This window comes from Pseudorca crassidens, chromosome 5 (assembly GCF_039906515.1).
Source record: "Pseudorca crassidens isolate mPseCra1 chromosome 5, mPseCra1.hap1, whole genome shotgun sequence".
Taxonomy (NCBI): domain Eukaryota; kingdom Metazoa; phylum Chordata; class Mammalia; order Artiodactyla; family Delphinidae; genus Pseudorca; species Pseudorca crassidens.
Genome location: NC_090300.1, coordinates 89499444 through 89524672, shown reverse-complemented (window position 1 = coordinate 89524672; position 25229 = coordinate 89499444). Strand labels below are relative to the sequence as shown.

The following is a 25229-nucleotide window of genomic DNA, read 5'->3' as shown; positions in this document are numbered from 1 at the left end:
TATTATATTTAGGATTACTCATGCTAATAATACAGGCAGGATGTGTACAGAATGAAATTGTTCTTTTTGTACTATTTTTTCTCTGAGAGATAATAGTGGTATCTCTTGCCAGTACACGGGGGCTACTGGGAAGCTAGCTCTCCATGGAAATTTAAGAGTACATATTGAGAGTAGATGTTTAAATCCGGGGCCTAACAGAGCAGAAATCTGTGCTCATTTTAAATTCTAAAGCTTAAAGAGACAGAATGGCTTTCAGGCTTATTCCCAAAGGCCAGAAGTAGGAGGCATGTGTCAGAATTAGGGAGGAGGTTATGAGGGGTGTTTTGTCAATGTATACAGACCCACCGTCTTCCAATTTTGATACATGTCACTCCATCTTCTATCTTGGGAATCTCTAGTTGAAGGATGACAGGAGAGTATCCTGTTCCTCAAGTGGGTTGGGGAAAAAAGGATTTAAAACCGTTTACTGATTGTATTAGTATATATAAAGAAAGAATGTGTTGGTCTGAAGGGGGCTTGGCCAGACTTAGGCCAAGAACTTAAGACTTAGGCCAGAAAAGCAAAGTCACAGAGGCAGACTTTGACCACTAGAGAAATGTACAAAGATAGGACAGAGATGAATCGTCAGGCTCCATCAGTGTCACAGTAGTTTTTCCTTTAACACTGTCTACCTTTGCTCTGACTTCATGCTTATCATGCAAATTTCTGATTACTAGTCTGATTTCCAAGGTATTCAGGTACCTGAATACCTGAATATTCAGGTTCTCCAGGTAGGATGAACGAATTCTGATGATTAGAAAAGATCGTTCCCCTACTATGCATTAGTATATTTACTACGGAGCATGTACATGCAGCTTGTGAGTGTGGCTGGTTTGAGTCAGCTGATCTGAGTGCATCTCTAGGATGTCAACAGTGCTGAGGCCATTCTGCAAACAGTGGTTAGTTTATCAAGTTAGTGTCACCTTTGAGACCTTTCAGAAGAGTGTCATACAGCTTTTTCCTGCAGACTCCTCAGCCTTATCAAACCTCTTATTACTGCTTATGCCCCTCTCCAATGATTCTTTCTTTTGGAATTACTTGGAAATCTAGACGTTTTCCAGTAGTCCTATAAATCTAATAAGTACAGTATTCAAATCTACCAGGAAAAAAATGCAGATTGCTAAGTATTTTAGTCACATATTCTATAATAACCTGGCAGTGTAGAAGTATTAGTATTTGTATATTGTTCCCTCTTGTTGACCTTTCTGGTTGGCAGAACTCCTCCACCTATTTTCCCTTGGTCAGTGCAGTATGCCTCCTCCTGCCCAGTCACCCAAGCCAGAAACCTGGTGCATCCTTGTGTCTTACCTCTTTGCCAACATGTCATGTTGGTCATCAAGGCCCTCATCATTTCTAGCTTGAACCGTTACAGTAGTCTCCTACGGATCTCTTTTTAACACTCTAATCTGTCCTTTAGGTCAGGGGTCCCCAACCTGGGGACCCCAACCCCCTGGGGGGGTTGTTAGGTTCCTGTTAGGAACTGGGCCACACAGCAGGAGGTGAGCGAGCGAAGCTTCATCTGATGCGCCCCATTGCTCACATTAGGTCCCTGGTGCCAAAAAGGTTGGGGACCACTGCTTTAGGTTGTTACCAAAAAAGTAGTCATTTTAAAAGTGGATCTTTTAAAAACGCACTTCTGAACTTGTTGCTTTTCTATGTGTAACTAATAGGTGGCTTTTTCTATTTAGCGTGGAATACAGGCTCTTCATGACCTGACTGCTTCCCCCTTCCCCGCTGACTCTTTCCTTCTTCTTCTCTGTGTCTTCCTCTCCCCGCCCTCCCGAGTCATGGTGAACTGGCTTGCCAGGCCGCTCCACTTCTCTGCACACTTGGATTTGGTGTACGTGTGTTCATCTTACTTGATATTTCAGCAGCATTTCACACCATGGCACACTCCCTCTATTTTGAAACACCTTCTTCCCTTGACTTCCATATCATTCTTTCTGAACCTTGCTCTACCTCTCTTGTATTTTTCTGTCCTTTCTTCCTCCTCTTCCACTCAGCCTTTGCATGCCAGACTTTCTTTGGGCCCAGTCTTAGGTTCTGTTTTCCCTCTTAAACCTACTGAGCTCAGCTCTGCTCCATATCCAGTGGTTTACTATAAGAGATTTTTATATTTAGCAAAAGTATATAAAAATCATTTACAGTACAATTAATGTATATTTTTCTCATAGCTATTTGGTTACCATGGTACAGTGAGGATACGTATCTATGGTTTAGGTCAGTAAGACCTGCCATCATATGCCAAGAGCACTGGTTTTTAGGGAGTAAAAGCTAGCCCCATAGTGAGCTCTCTTCAGTTTGAGCGAGTAGCATCCTCCAGTGTTGCTTTGGTCCCTCATTCTGCTGTTGTATAAAATGATTAGATTTTAGCAACCCTACCTACCCTCAAAAGGTTGATCCTTGCAGTCTATCAAGTAGCGTTTGACATGTCTACACACTTTACCAGACTAGATGGAACAGATAGGTAGCTGTTTCTAGCTAGGTAGAAATTAGGGCAAGATTTGATTTTTCATTTAGAAGAAAATTTTTCTTCTGGGAAATAAATTAGAACTGGTAGATGAGACTCTCTATAGTGTTTATTATAGTCCAGGTAGGTCGCTGCCAGGAAATTATTCTGAATAAAGGAAAAAATATTTCTAAAGGAAAGAATTATTGAGTAATCAACATGTAAACTTTTCAGTGATGAAAGATATGCCGCCTGCTTCTTGGAATTGCTCCACCTGAATAGCTCATTCTTCTTGACATTTCCTGACGTTCCATTTACAGTACTCAAGAGTTGCAATCCTTGATAGTTGTAAAGGGTTAATGCAGGAGTCTGATGGGGATATGACACTAGTACTGAAGAAGTGGGGTATGAAGAAGCAATGACATTGCCAGAATTGAATAGGAAGTATTAGCATGGAGAAGAAAATTTAACCCTTAATATATTTAATTTTAAAAATGAGATTAAAATCATATTGCAATAAGCATTTTACATAATTGAGCATAGGCAAGATATTTTCATTTGCATTTTTTTGTTTCTAATCAGTGTGTAGAACAGAAGAAATTGGGAACTGTCTCTTTAATAAAACCCTGTTTACCTACCCTCTTCTAGTAGGAGTGGCTTAGGAACCTGTAGAGTGAGGTGTAACTTCCAATTCTGCATTCTGAAGGGCAGCCTTGGATAAGAGTGCTGATACTACAAACCAGGAAGTGACAAATCATTTGCCTTAAATTATAGTAGAGCTTGTCTTTTATAAGGAAAACTTCTCATAACAAAACTAGAAGATTGAAGCATGGTTGTCACTAAATGTTTGGAACTCTGCTGCAGATAAAGACTTTGCAGTGTACTTAGAATACAAAGCTTTCTGGGCCAGAAATTGATCTGACTTTGGGGCCTTATCTGATTACTGCTTGATTCCTCTTTATTTTGCTCAAGTGCTCAGCAGGTTGAACGGGGAGCCTTCCTCCCTATTGTTAGCAGGTAGGTGGTCAGCCTTTGTTTAAAATTTAAGTTGTTTTTTAAGGTTCCTTAACCCTGGTTCTGCTGCTGATTATTGAAAGAATTATGAATATCAGTCTGGGTATATGTTTTAATGTTTGAATATTCAGCATGGCTGTAAATAATCATTTTTGTGACTTTGTAGAAAAAGTCATTTTTAACAAATTAGCAAATCTATAAGGTGACAAGTTAAATGAGTTCTATTTTGTTTTCTATTAACCATATATGTTTAAATTTAATTAACAGATTAAAAGTATATTGAAATTGCTCTGCTATTAACTTCCTGATAGTATTTGATAATATATTTAAAACATTTATTGATGTAGTCAAATAAAATTGTATTTTTGTTGTTACTATTTTACTTATAAGTTTCATTTCTTTCACTCTTAGAACGCTGTCTGAGTGTTTAGCTCATTGTTTATCTACTTGCTTTAGTTTGTTTTTGGAATACTTTGATACCTATTATTTCAGAAGACTTTTTATAAAAGGTTACTCTTCCACAAGTATATTGAAATATTGCTTGTTTCTCTTTATAAAGTTAACCATGCATTTATGACACTAAAATTGTTTCAAAGATAACATCTTTGGAATATTGAGCTAATTATTAGTATGAGCTAACTGCTATTGTGAAAAAAAAAAAAGCCATTCACAAATGGTTCTTCTGGAGTGGGGATCAGAAATGTGTGTGGGTACCTTTAGGATCAAGAACAGTGGTTTCTTTCTCTACCACTAGTGATCCTTTTTTTCTTCTGTGGACACTATGCTTCAAAAGACTTTTTGTCAACCAAATAAGTGGTGTATATTAAATAATAAAATGTTAGAACATTATCATTTATTAGGGATACATTATTTCCAACAGAGAGTTTCTTATCAGCCTGAGATAACCACTCTAGGTTAATATAATTCAGCTCCGAACGAAGAGGCCTTACATTTTACCTAGCTTGAAAAACTTTATTGTAGGTAACTGTTTGGATATTTTTGACTTTTTGAAATACTGATAGTAACATCTGAAGTTTCAACAACTGCTCTTATGGAATCTTAGTCATCTGGGAACTAGCAGTCTAAAGTGCAGAAATTCTGTTCTTAATATCTTTGAGTGTCCATGAAATGTAATGAAGGTCATCTAGTATAATGTAACGAACAAAGATACCATAGCTACTAGACCGAGAGGAGAAACGGGGAAAAAGAAAAAAGGAAATGTGGTATTTGTCATTGGGAATATCTGCGAGGCATTCAAGGTGTCTGTATGTTTTTGCCCCATAAAATTTCCCTATATTTATCGCTACTATTTACCCACTTAAAATTTTTACTCTGATTAGTCTGATAAATTGATAACTGACTTCAAAACAAATATTGCTTATGTTTTTCATGTATTTTATTCTATATTTTTATGTAGCTTCCCTCTCCCAAATTTTTTTATTTCTCCATTTCCTCTATTTATGTCCTTCCTTCAGCTTAGCTGAAGACCCTTCTGCAATGTGAAGCCTTATCTGATCACCCTAAACCGCAGTAATATTTCTTTCCTTTAGATTTCTATATCATGTTGATTCTACCAGTTGTTTAGTACATAATAATGATATAGCTTGTCATATTTAACTTTTACTTAAAAGTTTGCAGTGTTTCTTCAACTAAATTATAGTTGTTTGACAGCAAGTAGGACATCATTTTTATCCGTTTTAGCATCTAGTGCAGTGATACACATGTGGTAGGTTCTAAATAAATATCTGTTGAATGAAAGAGATGTAAAGAATCTTGCCAACAGTTGCTTCAAGTGTTATGCTGCCTCCCTCTACCTTGCTTAATTATGTAATTAACCATCCATAATGTTTCTAAAAATCAGACTGTTAGTTGTCATACTACTATCGTTTTTGTTTTTCTTTGTAACACATGCATTTTTTATATTAGATTATTTAACACTGATATGATACCTACAAAGAAAGAACAAGCTGGACTTTATTAAAAATAAATAAAAATAAAAACAGAAATATTCTGAATTCCAGACTCTTGCATTTTATATTTTAGGAAAATATAATTTAAAATTTACTGATATGTGAGGTTTCAAATATAGTTAAAATATTCAGATACATTATGAATTAAGGGGAGGGATTCTGAACTGACATTTGGTATTCTGAATGGTGATCCGGTCATCCTGGTAGACTGGTTGGATTGCAGAATTTAAATCACAGATTAGTAATTGCCAGAAAGGATGAACAAATTATTTTATAAAAAGAGGGTTTTAAATGTCTTACACCCATTGACAGTAGTTATTATGTTACACACTTTAAAATCATCATCTACCTATTCCCAGTATCAACTATGTCGGATACGTTTTGTTAACCCACTTTTTATAGATACAGAAAACTGATATCTAGAAAGGTGAAATAACTAACAAAACTGTGACTAAAGTCACTGCATAACAGGTCATTTTGACTTCAGAATTCATGTTTTGAATCACTGTGTTGTATACTATGTTCTGTTTTCCAATAGTCAGGGTAATCTTTCTGTCATTCTAGAGCTTGACCAGACAGGAAGTCTGGCAGCTGCTCCAGCAGAACTATGGCACTGAGTTAGGCTTAAATGCTGAAGAGATGGAGAACTTGTCCCTGTCGATTGAGGATAATGTGCAGCCAAGGTACTGCAAAGTGTCTTGAAATGTCAAGATTTATTCCTCATTAATCAAAGCAGAATTATTTTAGACTTTACTAATTCAGGCTTTCTATTTATTTACCATCCAGTGAAATTTGCCTCTTGCTTCTCTGTAGTGGAATGAGTGAAAGGTGAGGCCAGTGAATAGTTTGCTAAATTGGTAAGCAAATACAGGTCAGATGAGGAAATGTTCACTTTGTAACTGTGTCACCTAGGATTTGCTTAAAGCATGGGGTTAGTAAACCTTTTTATTAAGGATATGGAGAAGTACCTAGTGAAATCTCTGCACCTATAGATAACAATAAAGAAAATTAGCTGGAAGATATTTTAAGGGATAGAAAGATAATATGACTTTTCCTCAAGGATACCCTAGCGTAGTACTTGACATGTAATTGGCACTCAATAAATATTGAATGCATTAATGAAAGGAGCTTATAGCGCTACAGGGAATGCAAATAATTATAATACAGGGTTGGAAATGATAAGGGCCAAAAAGAGCAATAGATAATGTGGGAAAAATTCAGAGTGGAGAGAGATTATTTTTGACTGATGGGAATTCACTTGGAAGAGTGGACATTATTATTAACCTGTACAAATAAAAGTGCTTTTTGTCTAGTGGTGATTGAGGTCAGAGCAATAAAAACAACTAAGGATAATACATGAAAATTCTAGAGCAAACATTATGCTAAGTCAAAGGAGCCAGTCACAAAAGACCACATATCGTATGATTCTATTTATACGAAATAGAGTCCAGAATCAGTAACTCCATAGAGATAGAAAGTAGATGAGCAGTTGCCAGGGACTGGGAGAAAGGGAGTGTGGGGACTGCAACTGCTGATGGGCACAGGGCTTCTTTTGGGGTGATAAAAATGTTCTAAAATTAAATAGTGGTGATGACTGCACAACTCTGTAAATCACTGTATTGTACACTAAACGGGGTGAACTTTATGATATATGAATTATACCTTAATAAAAAATTAGGTAAATTATTTATTTAAAAATTCTGTAGTAAATAAGTCTTAAGGTGGAAATCTTTCAAAGTCTCATGTGTGTACGAAGATTTTATTCTATCTAGATAAGTCTTCTAGTTATACTGATCCTATTTATATTGTGTCAGCTCAGCATTAATATTTTATGGTCTTTTTTACATGGTTACACGTGTATATTTTATTAGTTTTCTGTAAAGTTAAAAATTTCCATTGGACTACTCTCCTTGTAAAGTTTACTAGGCTTGGGACTTCCCTGGATCCTCATTCCCTCTTCTGCTCTTTTTCTCATTCTTCCAATCTCTGAGAGAAGCATATCTACCTCACACCTGTATTTCCTCAGCTCTTCCATCTTCTTTCTTTTCACTTTCAATCTTTCCTTCACTCTCCTTCCTCTTTTTTTCTTCATTTCTCCACAATCCACCTCCATCCTTAAAATCCTCAAGTACAGACACTCAGCTGGTGGTCTTGTCTCCAGGAGCCGTTTTCCTTGTTTGGTTCCCTCAGAGTCCTGCTATTCTGCCCGGCCAGGAGTAACTGAGTAGTAGACCTAAGTATTATTTGGGTGGAGTAGAATAGGCTTTTTTTAGCTTTTCTGTCTCTTTGTCAGGATAATATGGATTCACATGTCAGGCAGCCAGTTTATTTTAGGAGAGCTTTAAGTCTAAACATAGCAATGATTACATGGAAATGCTAATTGCTCAATAAAGTTGAGGTCTGGAAATTAGATCCATTGTGCTGCTTTTATATTTAATACACTTTCCTGTTTTTCCCCCCACTCCCTGAAAGAGGAAAAGAAGGTCCCAAGACATTTATTGTAATCTTGTTCCTATGACCATTTGAAAGCTTTTCCTTTAACCTTAGGAATTCCTGTTCTCAGGAACGAGAAGAACAAGAAGGGAGGCATGGTTTGATGGATGGGCTCTGTGCTCAGACATCAGGAGCTTCCCCTTCCTGGAGTGATGTGCCATCTCAGCTGGTACTGAATCTGAAGGAAAGAGACGAGATCTAGAACTGCCTTCCGGTGTTGCCTGGCATCCAACTCAAACACCTACCCTGCACCTTTCGAAGCTTCTTCATTGTCCGCAACTGCAATTTAAATAAGCAACGTTCATTTTATTAGTTGCTGTTATGACCACTTGTACTTGATTAATTTCTTAATGGCTTCTGAAGTTTATAAAATCTTATATGAGCATATTTTATTTTCAGCAGTGAAGTCAATTTGCATGTGATTTAAGAAGATAGCTTTGTTATAAGTAGAAGCTTATTTGTTACATTACAAAAAAAAAATTTGTTGTCCAAATGCTTTATAATAGAAAAGGACCTCAGTGAGGAGACTGAATCAGCTGTTTGTGCGGAAGTGACCTTGTTTATGTGTCTATGATGTGTTTCTTACAGAAGTCCAAGAAGAAGCAGCTTGGATGACTGTGGGGAGAGAGATGAGAAATTATCCAAGCCAATCAGTTTTACCCGTGAATCAATTAGTCGGGTTTCAGAAACAGAGCCAATTGATGGAAATCCACAAAAAGGGGTTAGTATATGATATCCCTTTTAAAATCTGTCTGATACTGCCATGTGTTCATCACAATGGACCTTTTAAAATCTGTCTGATACTGCCATGTGTTCATCACAATGGAAGAGAAAATAAAAATACAATATACAAAATGTTTAAAAACTTAAGATGTCAGGCTGCTCTTGTATTTTAGGACAAGAGTTTTAAGCCTGTAAGTTGCAGAGGTTGTATGGGAATAATATGTGGTTCTGTTCAGAGCTGGATGTGGTGCAGAGTTACCAGGCAGCTCCCTGAGCATCAGTCTGTAAGGGGGATAGACATCATTAAAAATATAATAAGGTGGAGAAATTCATAGTTAGCAGAATTTTTCCCGTAGTAGGTAGTGTGCGTAGTGGAAAGAATCTGTTTTGAAGGGAAGAGGAGAACTCTGAGCACCATGCTTGAATAACAATAGATGCTTGTTAAGCTGATTACTAAAGCAGGCACATCCAGTTAATTACTGGGCTTCATAGTTAGTTAGCTTCTTTCTTTATTTTTTCAAGTATTATTATAAGCCCTTCAATTTTTTTTAATTTCAGTGAGTTTCTGTCACTTGAAGTCATTATTATTACTACTTTTTTTTTTTTTTTTTTTTGGTACGTGGGCCCCTCATTGTTGTGGCCTCTCCCGTTGCGGAGCACAGGCTCCGGACGTGCAGGCTCAGTGGCCATGGCTCACGGGCCCAGCCGCTCTGCGGCATGTGGGATCTTCCCGGACCGGGGCACGAACCCGCGTCCCCTGCATCGGCAGGCGGACTCTCAACCACTGCGCCACCAGGGAAGCCCTGTTACTACTTTTTTATACTCAGTTTGTCCCCTCTGCCAATGGGAGCCCCTTCAGGTTGGCTCCTTTGTCCTTTTGAAATAATCAATAATCTTTGATGACTTCCTTTCTTTCTGGTACAATAATGTGTCCTAGGCACATTTTGTTTGTATACTTTCTGTCCCAGACTTAGTATCAGCCATTTTTTCTAATGAGCCATAGTTTTAATGAAGAATGGCACTTAGGCCACATTCTGAGTGCTAAGAGTGTACAACTTTTGTTCTTCTGATTGGGGATGCAAGTTTGGGGCCAATGCTGAATTTCTTGTTTTAGATCAGAGCATTGGCTTCAAATCCTACCTCTGCCACTTGCTAACTGTATGACCTTAAATAAATTAACTTAATTCCTTAACCTTTCTATGCTTTTGTTTTCTCAACTATAAGATGAGGACACTTACCCCACAGCGTTTTTTAATAAGGACTAAATGAATTAATATATATGAAAATGCATTGAACAGTCCCTAGCACATATTAAGTATTCAATAACCATAAGCTATTATGATTGAAGGTGAATCTGTGTGTGGCCAGCAGTGGACTTTTTCTCCCTTCTCTCGAGCTCCCAGCATCTGCTGTGAATTAATGTTGGGGAAACGTTGAAACAGAATATATTTATGTAAAAGGCCACCAAGTTATAAACTTGTCTCAGGCAATTATCACGCACCTATCTCAGTCTGATTTTGTGTTGTGGATTTCACGTAAAACTTATTCATCAAGAGACCCTTAGGAACTTACTGCTGGTGTAAGGGAGGTGATTCTGAATGCTAATCCCCTTGTACGTTCTCACTGAGAAGACCAAACCACTCAATTTTGGGGTGGTAACAGGACAGGGGATCTCTTACAGTCCCCTCCTCCTTTTACAAAAGTCTGACTTTGAGGACTGGGTTCTCAGACAATGTCTTCTGTACCTGCTCTTGGGACAGTTAACCTATTGGTCCTTGCTTCTAGTTTTGTCCCTAAAGGAAGTCATATGTTCTCTAAGGAAAGGGAATGGAATGTAGAGGAATAATTTAATGTTTTAAGATTGATTATATATTCATTGATGTTTAGTATAGATGTTTTCAGGTTATGGAATACAAGTAATTTAGAAGTTTGGTCCTTTTTTTCCTTTTGCACTCAAGAGCAGTAAAGTGAGATTCTCAGATATCATGAATATCATATGTCACTTAATTTGTTTCATTTTTACTTCCAACAAAGTTGGAAATAACAAAAAGTTAGAAATAACATTTTTTCCAAGACTAAAATAGGTTTTTCTTAAGTTATAAACTTAATACTCTTTGTAAAAAATCAGGAAATATAGAAAAATATACAAAGAAATAAAAATTGTCCAGATGCTAACCATTCGAAGATAGGGACTGTTACTTTTCCTATAAGTATCTGTCCATGTTCTTTATCATAGGAACTATATCTCAATTAGAAACAACAGGAGTAATATGTGTGGAAAGTTACTCTACTTAGCATCTAAAGAGACCCTGGGTCAGCTAATAAACCTGTTGCTTCGTAGTGTGGAACTCCAAAATAAATCAAGTCTTGATTTTAACAATACTCTCTGATTGAAAAATCAATCCTCGACTAGGATAGTATAATCCTTTAATAAATTGAGTCCTGGGGCCCGGTTGTTATTCTGCTTTCTGAGCGGCCAATGGAAACTGGTCTCCTCCCTGGAGCTGCTTCTGTTGTTAAGTGCTGCTCAAGGATCTCATGGGGCAGGAAGTTATAGATACACTTTTGCTGTCTTTCATCTGCTTATCCACAGACAATGCAAGAAAGTACATTGCTGTGTAGTTTATATTTATCACACTGTTCTATTAAGCCTAATTATAATACTGTTCTACTTGAATACTACCAACATAGCAGTAGCATTCATACTTTAATGCCTAATATTAAATTTATTATAGAAATGACATATCTTTTTTAAGCCATTCCCAGAAAGTATGGATAGCAGTATATATTGAATATATTTTAATGCCCAATTCCTTAGTCCCTTAACAGCAAAGCCAACTCTGTTCTTATGGGTTTGCTGTGAAATTAATTTTCCCTTTTAATCTTTTCTCCTTCACTGTACTCTTATGTGACTTTTATCTCTCTTTTTTCTTTCCCTTTCCCCTTTAGTTACTGGTCTTAAGAGATGGGTGAGTTCTCTTCCTTGAGGTGATGGGGCAGGTATTGTCTGGGGAAACTAACTGGGTTTGACTCCTTTCCTTTTCACACCCCAAAGAACTGACTGTTCTATTATTTTTGTCCTTTGTCCCCTTTCTCTTCGACCTAAGTGATTCACATGTTGTTAATTGTGAGTTCTTTTTTTGTGATGTTCTTCATAAATTTATTGTTCATTAATGTATAAGAAGATGACTTTAGGATAGTCTATGTTATCTACCAATATTTTTTGGACTGAATTGGAAATGTGATACAAACATAACAATTTTTTCAAAAAGCAATATTTCAAAGTGTCTTTATTATTAAAGATCTCATTGTTTGCTTTTTAGGGGTTAGGGAAAGAGGAACCCCAAAGTGAGAAACAGATCAAAAGTCCTTCACTAACTTCAGAAAAGAGGTTAAGTAGACTGTCATCAAAATCACTGGACTTGAATAAAAATGAATATCTTTCTTTGGACAAAAGCAGTACTTCAGATTCTGTTGATGAAGGTAAAGAATTTCTTATAAATTTTAGTAAAATTTCAGTTACGTCTTTTAATGTTTACTTTTATATTAGATGTGTGCAAATTGAGCATTTGTTTTTTGCAGTAGATACAGTCTCACTCTATAATGAACCAAAAAAGGATGGAAGTTAATAAGAAATAGAGGAAAGGGGCTGCTAAATCTAACCTCTCTCCTCTTTTCAGAAGCCTGGAATTTGAAAATCTTCATCACGTTTAGCTTTTAATGTCCCAAGCCTTAAGATGGGGGAGATGAAGCAGTAGCAAGGGAAAAGCAATTTTTTTCTTTTTATCCATGACTCATTTGTAACTGGATGTTGTGCTTCTAATCTCCCTCACTTGTTTTTCTCCTCCTCCAACCTCCTTCCCCTCTGGCAACCACTTGTTTGTTCTCTGTATCTATGACTCTGTTTCTGTTATGTTTGTTCATTGTTTTGTTTTTTTAGATTCCACATATAAGTGAAAGCGTACAGTATGTGTCTTTGTCTGACTTACTTCACTAAGCATAATACGCTCTAGGTCCATCTATGTCAAAAACGGCAAGATTTCGTTCTTTTTTTATGGTTGAGTAATATTCCATTGTGTGTGTGTGTGTGGGTGTGTGTGTATATATATATATGTGTGTGTGTACACACACACACACACCCACACACACACCCACACACACCACACCTTCTTTATCCATTTATCCATTTACCTTCTTTATCCATTTATCTGTTGATGGTCACTTAGGTTGCTTCCATATCTTGGCTACTGTAAATAATGCTACAGTGAACATAGTGGGGTGCATATATCTTATTGAATTAGTGTGTTTGTTTTCTTCAGATAAATACCCAGGAGTGGAATTGCTGGGTTGTATGGTAGTTCTATTTTTAATTTTTTGAGGAACCTACATACTATTTTCCATAGTAACTGCACCAGTTTACATTCCCACCAACAGTGCACAAGGGTTCCCTTTTCTCCACATCCTCCCCTGTACTTGTCATTTGCTGTCTTTTTGATGACAGCCATTCTGACAGGTGTGGGGTGGTACCTCATTGTAGTTTTGGTTTGCATTTCCCTGATGATTAGTGATGTTGAGCATCTTTTCATGTGCCAGTTGGCCATCTGTATGTCTTCTTTGGAAAAATGTCTATTCAGGTCCTCTACTCATTTCATTATTTAATCAGGTGGTTTTCAGTTGTTGAGTTGTATGAGTTCTTTGTATATTTTGGATATTAACCCCTTATCAGATATATCGTTTGCAAATGTCATCTCCCATTCTAGTCAGCCTTTTCATTTAGATTATAGTTTCTTTCACTGTGCAAAAGCTTTTTAGTTTGATCTAGTCGCATTTATTTATTTTTGCTTTTATTTATCTTGCCAGAGGTGATATACACAAAAAAATACTGCTAAGAAAGCTGTCAAAGAATATACTGCTTATGTTTTCTTCTAGAAGTTTTATGGTTTCAGGTCTTACATTCGAGTCTTTAATACCATTTGAGTTTAAAAAAATCATAATAAAAATCTTCATGGTGTAACACTATAATTTTACTACTTTCCTTAACCACAAAAAAAAAAAAGAGAAAGAGAGAGAGATTCAAAAGTAGAGAATATAATAAAAATAAAAAGCAGTTGCTTAAGGGAAACTTTATAGCAAATCATATTCTCTTTACTTTCTCTTAAGTTAGAACCAATAACCTAGGGCTTGTCATGCTTATCAAATGGGCATTTCAAGGAATTTTTTTCTTTTTAGCTCTAAGATTATTGACACTGAAGTCAGTGAAGTGAGGAGACAATGGGAAAGTTCTAGGGTAGTGACTACTTTCAAATTTCAAGAACGGAGTAATGCCAGTGGAGTTTTGCTATACCTGCTTTTGTACCAGCATGTTATATTAATATTCCTGCCAGAATATTGGTGATGGGGATGTTGTAGTGGTTTGGATCTGTCTGGCATGATTGTATTTGCTAGTCCACTTACTGTTCGGCTTAGACCTGGTTTGGGAGCCCCTGAAGGCTGTTTACTAAATCCATGAAGACTAAAACTAGATCCAAGGCAAATCGAAATCAAATCCAAATCACGTCCAAATCTAAGATCAAATCCAAATCCAAAACAAAACCAAGACCAAATCCTTGAAAACCAAATCCAAATCAGATTCAACCTTGGTTTGGAAACACTGAAGCATCTCTGATGAAAACTAAACCCACGCTCTTAAAAATGTAAATAAAAATAAACAAGTCCCTAAAATATCATAGAATGCATTAAGAAGACAGTTGATGTGTTCTTTTGAAAAGATAGTTGACAGGAAGTTTTTTTTATTAAAGGGTCAAGCACCAGGAATGACTAGACTCTCTTGGTGTCTTTACCATTCATGCTTGGGTACGCAGCCCTGTGAATTAGTTATCCCCTGCCTGCTTGAACCTCTAACTGTAGGAAGATCTACTCTGGCACCCAGTGGCCAGACACGTAAGTGACAGCAAAACGGGGATTTTTTTTCCCCCCCTTCTTTCTCACCTGCTCTTTTATAAGAATGGTCCTTTAAAAAAAATGCCTTACTTTCTTTATTGAGTTCCTATAAAATTAACATTAATGATTAAAGGGTAACATTAAAACTCACATAAGCTGTGTCTTTATCTAGAAATAAACAAAGAATAATAGTGTTGTAGTTTCTGTATTGCATGTGAGCCCTAATCACCCATTTTTAGAAAATGGAAGATAAAAAAAATTGTGTGTCCTTAGTTACTCAGTTAAACTCCAAATTACCTAATTTTCTTGCATACCTACCTAATACATTTTTCACACATCCTCAAAATACTATCAACATCTGGTTTAAGTTTTATTCATGTCCAGGTCCTTTTCATACTTATGTCTCAATTTTCCCACGATTTCCACTGGCCACTTTCAAACTTATATGCTTGAAATAGTATTTCTTCTTTATTGGAAATAGTAACCTGCTACTAAGTTGAGCAGTGTTCCTTTCCCCATTTAAAATGCCACCTGCTAGCTTAATAAATTTCCAGCAATATTATTGGTGATGTTATTTAGGTAGGAAGCTTTAAAGTACCATGAATTTAATAAATAAATAATCCCAGGGACTTCCTTGGTGGTCCAGCGGTTAAGACTCCACGCTCACAATGCCGGGGTCCGGGTTCGATCCCTGGTCAGGGAACTTGATCCCGCATGCATGCCGCAACTAAAGATCGTGCACGTCGCAACCAAGATTCCACATGCCGCAACTAAGACCCGGCACAGCCAAATAAATAAATATTAAAAAAAATAATCCCAGGTGGAAATAGTTTATTTCATATCATTACTTCCTCAAACACATTTACATACAAAAAGTATTATTGTTAATTTCCAACAGCAATACCACAGATTATGTTTTATCAGTCATGATATAGAACATTTTATCGAATAATGGAGTTTAAATGAAATATGAAGATATTGTGTTGAAATATTTATATAAGTGTAATTTATGTCCTTCTTAAATGTGAACAGGAAACTTACTTTTGGAAAATTATAGTTCCAGGACTCCTTAGAGAAATGGCTGCTTCTAGGGCCCAGTTGGGGAATATACAAAATGAACCTGGAACATCTTGTAGTGCCAGAATATAAAGAAGTGCTTGAAAAAGAAAAAAAGAGGCATGTCGAAAGGACATAGGAGTCAACCTGAAAGAGCTTCTAATGGCCAAACAAAAAAAAAGTGAGCAGCAAAATAAATAATGATAATACTGCATTATAACCTAAAGTACAAAATAATTATTCATAAGTCCATACTGATACCAATGATTGAATAAATATATAAATGGGGGAGCAAGCACGAGTCTTCCTTACAGAGTTCCAAATAATATATGTAGATACTCCCCCTTCCAGGAGGTGGAGCTTAATTCTCCTCCCCTTGAGTATGGGCGGAACTTAGTGACTCATTTCTAACAAATAGAATGTGGAAAGAGGAAAATAATACTTTTGAAGTGGAGAAGCCTGCCAGACACCACCAAGTGATCAAGGTTAACATCACCATAAGTCATGCGGATATGTGTACACCCTGAGTTTGAAGAGAAGGGTACTTCATCTCTGTGGTATTCTTCCCCAAAATCCAAACCCCAGTCTAATCATGAAAAAAACCCACCTCAGATGAACCCTAATTGAGGGACATTCTATATAATACCTGACCTGTCCTTTTCAGATGTATAAGGGCACTGAAAAACAAGGAAAAAGTGAGGGACTGTCATAGATAGGAGGAGACTAAGAAGATAACAACTAAATTCAACATGGGACTTTGGGTTGGGTTCTTGAACAGAAAGGGACATTACTGGAAAAAATAGGAATAAAGCCTAGTTTAGTTAATTGTACCTCTAAAATTCTTAAAAAATAAAAAGTTTCAAAATATGATTGCAAATTTAAAGTCCTATAAATAAAAGTAGACCCTAAGATTTTTTGCGTTTTCAGTAGTCACTTATTCATTCAAAAAGTTATTTAACACTTACTGTGTGCCAGACATGTAATGTACTTAGGTGTTTGAAATCAACATGATCCCTGTCCACATAGAACTTAGAGTCTAGTGCAGGAGAGAGACAATACACAAGTCACTAAGCCAATAAAAATATAATTACAAGTTGGGATAAGTTCTGTGAAGGTGACGAGCAGGATTAATAGAATCACGTGTACTTGTTTGTTTCTTTGTGAATACATGAATTATTTTTACAATGAACATGTATTACTTCTATGTCAGAAAAAGCTATTTCTCAAGCCTAATTAGGAAGTTGCCTCACAGAACCTTAGTTAATTGCCTAGTTTCAGTGATTCATTTCTATGCCCACGTAGCCATTACTTGAAATTGCAGTGAATAGCTTTTGCCTACACATAGTATTGTTGCAGGGAGAAGGTAAATCAGTATCTACCCGATGTCCCTAAGTTCTTTGCACCTGTAGCAAAATAGGGAGACACAAACCATTTCATGAGGGAGAAAAACCAACAGCTGGGGTGAAGGCAGAGCTAGAAGAGTTTTTCTGATGCTTAAACCACTATCTTTTACTTTAAGTGACTGCTTCTCATGGCTTAACATGGACAGATGCTTGACACAGATAATTCTTAGAGCTTGATTTGTGAACTGTGGGGAGCTTTTGTCACAGTTGTCATTCTGTACTGACAGGCATAATCCTTGAAATAATAAATAATCCCAGCCCTGAAATCATTAAAATTTCACATTGGATTGCTTTATTCTATTTCCTTTATTCTACCAGGCTCCTATTCCTAGATGTCCCTTTTTTTTTTTCATTTCCTTTTAATTCTTCTAAGTTAAACTCCTTGAACTATAAAATAGAGGTTTAGTTTGTGTGCTCTGGAGCTACGGTGAATTAAAATTCCCATTCAGTCACTCACTAGCCACAGAGCTTCGGCGAGTTTCAGCAATTCTCTCAGTGTCTCAGTTTTCTCCTCTGTACGATGGAGATGAAGATGTTAATACCTCTTATCTCACAGGATTGCTGTGAGGATAAGATGAGTGAATATTTGTAACGTGCTTAGCACAATACCTGCCATATGCTAAGCACCATAGATTCCTGGGCTCTTTTATGCAGTGTTTCCAGGGAACATGAGGAGAGGTGAGCAGATGTTTCTTCTTCATTTGCTACCAGGAGTTTTCAACATAATTATCGCTGTCAAATTCTTAGAAAAATGTAATATTCCATTGGGCTTTATTTAGCTTTGAAGAATACTTTTCAGAAGGATTTCTTTTAATGTGTGGTATTGAGAGTAGGTAGTGGATACAGTGATACTTGTCTTGGGGGAGTGAGCTTCAAGTCAAATCTGAAACACTGTTCAGGCTAGTAAGTTAGTGAGTGCAGCAGAGAGATATTCGAGTCATTCATGACTTAGTAATTACCGAATGTTTGCGTATTCAGAAATGGGACCTGCTATTCACCGTGGTAGATACCACCCTATGTGTCTCGATACTGCCCTTGTCACTCTTGAAATATTTTTTTGAGTGCTCGCTTTGGCAGCACATATACTAAAACTGGAATGATACAGAGAAGATTAGTATGGCCCCTCCACAGGGATGACACACAAATTCATGAAATATTCTTTTGAATGATATATTATGGTAGTTTGATATTCAAGTTAAATATTTCTATGTCTTTTGGGTTTTGACTGAACTATTGATCATGTATAGTTTAATTACTATATACTATTATGTATAGTTATACATAGTACATATGTATATAATACCAATTTAGAGTTTTAATAGTGTCCTGTAATGTGCTGATCATTGTAATCACATTTAAAAACCATTTTGTGCCCAAAACAAACAAAACAAAACCTTGAGATTACCTTTCCTTGATTTCTTCACTCTTTGTTCCATGTTTTTTGTTTCCCCAGAAAATATTCCTGAGAAAGATCTTCATGGAAGACTTTATATCAACCGTGTTTTTCATATCAGTGCTGAGAGAATGTTTGAATTGCTGTTCACCAGTTCACGCTTTATGCAGATATTTGCCAGTTCTAGAAATATAATAGGTTGGTCTTGTGTTCTTATCTAATGATAAATTTGGGAGAATTTTATTATCCTTAGAGGCTTGAGCCTATGTAAATTGATTTATGTTGTCAAGGGGAAAATTTAGACAGGCTTCCATTTTATTTTGGTGATGTATAAACTAGTGTTTAGGTGTTTTGGCTAAAATCACACGTAAATAGTATAATTGTCCAATTAGTCAGGTCCTACCTACAATTAAGTTCAGACCCTTTGAGAACTAAAACTCCATTTATTTATTAATGTAGCAGTTTAGTTGGGTTGAACCACCTTTAAAAGGGTTCTACTGTGGAAAAATTGGATTCTAGTAGAGTATAAATTGGTGCAATCGCTTTGCTAAATGGTTTGGCAGTATCTACTAAAGCTGACTCCGCGATTCTACTATTAGGTATATATAACCTTCAGAAATGGGTACATGTGTATTCTGAATGACATGTACTGCAGTGTTCATAGCAGCATTATTTATAATGGCCCCCAAACTCAAAACACAGCCCAAATATCCACCAATAATAGAATGGATAAACAGACTGTGTACGTTCACACAAAAGAATACTGTATAGCAATGAAAAAAAACCCCTGCTACTTATAATAATACGAGTAAATCTTACTGATATTCTGTAGTATTAAGCAAAAGAAGCCAGACACAAAAGAGTACATACTGTGATTTCTTTATATTAAGTTAAAAAACAGGTAAAACTTATTTATGGGCATAAAATCAGCATACTAGTTAACTGCAGTTGGTAATTGGGTGGGTAAAGACTGGGAGGGGGCTTCTGGGATGCTGGTAAAGTTCTCTGTCTTGATCTGGGTAGTGGTACACGTGTGTGTTTTCTCTGTGCAAATTCATGGAAATTTGAGATTGCAGTGTCTATGGTCTACCTTAATGAAAATACCAAAAAAAAAAAAAAATCCAGTTAGGAAGTTAGTTATAAAAAAGATTTTATTGATTATGTATTAAAGGTTCTATTTTGGTAAACATCTCAAATAAGCTTATAGTCAATTTGAAATTGAATTTATCCTAAATATTTCAAGATATTTTAGAAACTTTGGGAGCATGTGGTTTAGCTTGCTATATAAAATTAGAAATCAGCAGTGGCAGAGATCCATATAAGCTGAGTCATTCGACATAGTCAAAGAGGAAGTTATTCTACAGTCAATTTAAATATAGTCTATAATTTAGCCATTTTATTAACGATTAGATGTTATTCCTTTATTTGAAACTTTTATGTAAACATAATTACATATTCATAGATTATATCATTGATATAGGTTCAGTTGTAAAGAGTAATTTTTCCTTATTATTTATAGTAGAGTAGCAAAGCAGTTTCTAATTGATAGCTATTGAGTCTTGTGATTATATTAAGAATGTCATGTTTTTAAAAATCATTACTTTTTTCAGTTCTTCCAGTTTTTTTTTTTAACTTATTGATTTTATTTATTTTTGGCTGCATTGGGTCTTCGTTGCTGTGTGTGGGCTTTCTCTAGTTGCAGAGAGCGGGGGCTACTCTTTGTTGCGTTGCGCGGGCTTCTCATTGCAGTGGCTTTTCTTATCGCGGAGCACTGGCTCTAGAGCGCAGGCTCAGTAGTTGTGGTGCACGGGCTTAGTTGCTCTGTGGCATGTGGGATCTTCCTGGACCAGGGCTCGAACCCGTGTACCCTGCATTGGCAGGCGGATTCTTAACCATTGAGCCACCAGGGAAGCCCCAGTTCTTCCAGTTTTAAAAATGTATAATACCTGAGGGATATAAATCTTTTCACTCAGTAGCTTATATTTAACTTATTATATCTGTTTTGAATCTATTTTGTATCTTTTTGCCATTCATGTCTACCTGGAGAACTTGCTATTTCAGAAGAGTAGGATACATAATTTCTCTTAATTTTCTAAGATGATGCCTGTTGATATTGCACCACTATTTTTATGGCTGCAAAGGCCAACAAGAAACTAGCATGTTATTCCACGCTGGTACTAAATGAAGTTTGTTTTTTGAATCATAACTGCATTTGGTGTCTGATATCATATCTAGCTTCAATATGGATGACTGTGTTTGCTATCTGATGCTATAAATGGCTTTGGGGAGCAAAGGCTTCTGGCTAATCACAAGTGTAAATAGTGATAGGCATGTTGCCTTTAGACCTAGAATTAGTCAGAAGGTTTGCCCCAAAAGAGATAATCTGCTTCTGATTGCACGCTATTATGTTATCTTCTGAACTTGTTACCTAGTAATCAAAGTTGTGTTTCTTGAGAATGGATCTCAAAGTCTCCTTTCTAAAAATATCAAGAATTTAATGGGAAAGTTTAGTATGGTCAGTTATTTGTGGATTTAACCTAATTTCAGCATTAAAATGGCTACTGCTGGATCTATTTTTTAATAATGATTTAAAATTATTAAAAATGATGGTAATTCTTAATAATTTTCAATAAAAATTATCTAAATTGGATTCTTCTAAATCTTTGTTTACTATTGTATGACACTACTTTTGTAATTCAAAGCTCAGTTTTAAGTCTTTTTATTCAACTTTTTAATTTTGAAAAACATGTAAACCTTCAGAAAAGTTGCATGAATAGTATAATAAAACCTATACCCACTACCTAGATTCACCAATCTTTTTTCTTGTGGTAAAATGTACATAACATAAAATTTACCGTTTTAGCCGTTTTTAAGTACAATTCCGTGGCATTAAGTACATTCACATTTTGTTGTGCAGCCATCTCTAGAACTTTTTCATCTTCCCAAACTGAAACTCTGTACCTATTAAACAATAACTGTCCACTTCCCCCTCTCCCCAACTCCTGATGACCACTGTTCTACTCTCTGTCTCTGAAGTAGACGATGTTCTGGCACATTATGTTCAGTAGGCTTGTTGGCAACATTGGTGAAGATACAAGTGGAAGAGACACTTTCATCTTTGTTGATAGTTGCTTTGTTGAATGGTGTGCAGTTTTAATGGCAGAATTCAATGATATCTTTAAATTCTGTTGCTGATTAACAACGGACTATTTGTATAATTTTTCTGAAACAGGCTGACCTATGACTAAAATGATCTTTTGAAAAGTATTTTATAATTAATTTTATATCTCTTTCTTGGACAACTGAATAAATCATTTTTACAGCAAATTCTGTATTGTAGATCCCATGGTTTGTAATGTTGCCTTTTTAATTTGCTTGCACAATTTTTCTAGATACGCAAAAGGCAGCTTCAGGATCCCTTATTAAATCTCTAGGCCTAAGTAAATGAAAGAAGTTGAGCAAAATTGGATATATCATAAAGCCTTGCTTCAATCCTTTGATGATGGGTAGTGGGTTAGATAAATGCTCCTATGTTTTAGGACATTGATGAATAGCAGCCAGATATACTAATTGCCTAAATCCACTGTGCCAACAACATTAGCCAGCTTAGTCAGATCTTTGAATAGAGTTCATGATGCTGTTACCTATATTTTCCTAGTGTTTCGCTTGTTAAAGGACCTTTGTTAACGTGTGGTGCTATGTTCTAAAGATACGTTTCCGTTCAGAGTGTATTTTTACTCACTGTGTTGTTGCTAAGTAAATAAAAGAGAATTTTGACCAAGATCTTGCCATAAATGCAGAGAGATTATTCTATAGCTTTCTTCATATAGAAAAGTTTACATGGTTTATTTATATTCCGTTGCTCCCTCCTTGATTAAAGATCTCAGCAGATAAACCATTAACACTACATGATTTCTCATCAACGTGATTTCCCCACAAGTTGGGATCAGATCATATTGCTGCATAATTCAAGGTCTTGTCCTCAGTGATGGAAATGTTGAAGTGTTCTATCTCTGTTTAATAAGGCCAGCACCGTTACTTCTCTTTGTACGTACTGGGGACTTTAAAAAGAAGCCTACTGATGAAATGACTTTTAATTTTATCTTCTAGAGAAAAGAAAAAAGTTTCTTAATAGACTACAACTTAGAAGTAAATGGATCAGAGATGGGGCATATGTCACATACAAGAAGAGTGCCTAACATGTGATTTTACTCTTGTTTAATGTTAAACTAATAACACAGTGATAAGGAAGTTAGGATTGGTCAAAAATAAAAATTGAAATAATCCAAAAACTCCCTCTTTGATTCCATTCCAAGCCATACCCCTCAAATTTCTAGAACTAACTCTTTTTATATTTGCTGTGATTAGATATAGTATCTACCCCTTGGAATGTAGAGCCTGGAGGTGACCAACTGAGAACCATGACCTACACTATAGTCCTTAATAATCCACTAACTGGAAAGTGCACCACGGCCACTGAAAAGCAGGTATGTCTATGCTGCCAGTATTCCAAAAGAATCATGCATGGGGGAAGAGGGAAGATGCCTGTCATAGGTCCTAGTCACCAATTTACAGGACAGTTTCAACAAATAAACGGCAAGGAAAAAAATAGAGGAGAAACTGTGTACAGGTTAAAAGAGATTTAAGAGGTATATCAACCAAATTAACTCAATCCTAATTCAGACAAACCAACTGTAAAAGGGTATTTCTGAGATTTAAGGAATTGTTCATTTTTATGTGCAATAATGGTATTGTAGCTATATTTTAAAGAAGAGAATATTTATCTTTTAGAGGGATATACTGAGGAATTTATAAAGAGATATACTGATGTATTTTTGGATGAAATTATGCTGGTATCTAGGGTGTTGTTTAAAAGTAATCTAGTCAGGCAGAGGATGGGAGTAGAGGGAGGGAATATGGGGAGAGGTACAGATGAAACAGGACTGAGCAGGAGTTAATATTGTTGAAGCTGGTTGATAAGCTTATGAGGGTTTATTGTATAATGTTCATTTCTACTCTTGTATATGTTTGAACTTTTCCATAATAAATGGTTTTTAAAAGGACACTACTGGAATCTGATTTACTGGATCATGTCAAGGGTTAGAGCCAAATAACTAGATGGCTGCTGTGACATATGAGGAAGAGATTGTAAGATATTTAATGCTCTGTCTACTGTGTGACCAGCATGTCACTGTCATACAGTGGGGTTTATGTTTGGCCAGTTGTTGTTGACATATAGTATAACTGTTCTGCAAAGTTAGAAAATATTTATTAACATCTGAATTAGTTGTGCCATCATAGTTTTTGTCCGTCAGTGTTCAAAAGGACTTAAATATTTTTCTTCCAAAGATTTTCAAACATTTAAGAGAAGTTTTGTATTTTGAATTGGAGGGTCTTTGATAACCTTAGAGGATGGGCAGAATCGGTAAGGTGAAAATGAGAAAGATTTGGCCAGCAACCACTTCTGATGCTGTTCAGGGAAAGCAGTGTTTTGTTTGGTTGTCTCCTTCCTTCACGTTTTTGGTGAAGGGTGGTTTTGTTAAACTTTGATGAATTTTAGAGTGGGGTCCTGGCTTTGTTCAGTTGAATTTTGAATTGTTTCCCTACCAGGAACATTTGCAATTCTTTATAAATTACTAACACACATGAGAGATTATGTAGTTCCTTTCTCCTCCTCATGCCTCAAAGAAAGGAAAAAAACAATTATACAGTGAAGTGACAGAGAGGTAGCAAATACTATTTCTGCAGGTCCCGTCTCAATTCATAGATCTCACAGCCAACATGGTGGCCCTTCTGGCTCTGTATATAGGCTTCTCATGTTTTTTGTAATTGGTGAGAAGGAATTCGAGTATATAGGCACTATATTGGCAAGAAATTTGATGTATTAAACATGTACATGCAAAAAAACTTAATCTTATTTTGGCAGAGACTGTATAAAGAAAGTCGGGAAGCACAATTTTACTTGGTAGATTCAGAAGTGCTGGCACACGATGTCCCCTACCATGATTACTTCTATACTCTGAACAGATACTATATCATCCGATCTTCAAAGCAGAAATGCCGGTTGAGGTGAGCTGCTGTAAATGAGTGTTTTAGTCAGGACAGGCTACATTGTGTGCTGGTAAACGTATCAATCCCAAAATCTTAGTAGTAGCCTTACACAACAAAGCTTTATTTCTTGCTTTACGTGTCCACCGGCAATCCGCAGAGGGGCGGGGATCCTTACTCAAGGACCCAGGCTGATGAAGGCTTTGACCTCCCGGGGCTGCACAATCCAGAATACGTGTCATTTCATTTGCCACTGGAAGAGAGAGCTGTAGAGCTGTGCTCGCAGTCCAGTGGCCAGAAATGCTCGCAGGACCCCGTTTAATGGCAAGGGGACTGGGAGACTTGAGGAGCACGTGGTGGGCGGTAAACAGCTCTGTTGCGATGGGAGACCAGAAATGTTGGCGTGTTGAAGATGGTGCTGGGCCATCACACAACTGGCCTAGTCTCAGCTAATGTAGTGACTTGCAGCTAATGTATGACCACTAGAGATTTTTTATACGAGGCATTTAGGAAATTTAAAATTTATTTTGAGCCTTTATTGCTATTTACGTAAAGAAAATTCAGGGTTAGAGAAAGGAAAGAAATAAAATGCCAAGTTGATGAAATTTTAGCAGCGCCCAGTAATTTTTTAAAGAATTCATTATCAGTGAACAATTTTTTTTTTAATAGTCTTAATGACTTTGAATCCTTTCGGCTTTCCG

The 25229-nt window shown here is 36.3% G+C and overlaps 1 protein-coding gene and 1 non-coding gene across 2 annotated transcripts in view; both read left to right on the top strand.

The window, feature by feature from the left end:
* GRAMD1C (GRAM domain containing 1C) overlaps nt 1–25229 on the top strand; it is an 80015-nt gene that overhangs the window by 43905 nt on the left and 10881 nt on the right. Inside the window, exons 6-11 of the mRNA XM_067738865.1 lie at nt 6037–6155; nt 8554–8686; nt 12012–12171; nt 18541–18678; nt 22849–22967; nt 24407–24549. Coding sequence (XP_067594966.1) covers nt 6037–6155; nt 8554–8686; nt 12012–12171; nt 18541–18678; nt 22849–22967; nt 24407–24549 — 812 coding nt within the window. The remainder of the gene's footprint in view (nt 1–6036; nt 6156–8553; nt 8687–12011; nt 12172–18540; nt 18679–22848; nt 22968–24406; nt 24550–25229) is intronic.
* Nucleotides 18149–18250, top strand: LOC137225672 (U6 spliceosomal RNA). Its single transcript, XR_010943977.1, has one exon. It is a non-coding gene; the product is annotated as a U6 spliceosomal RNA (small nuclear RNA).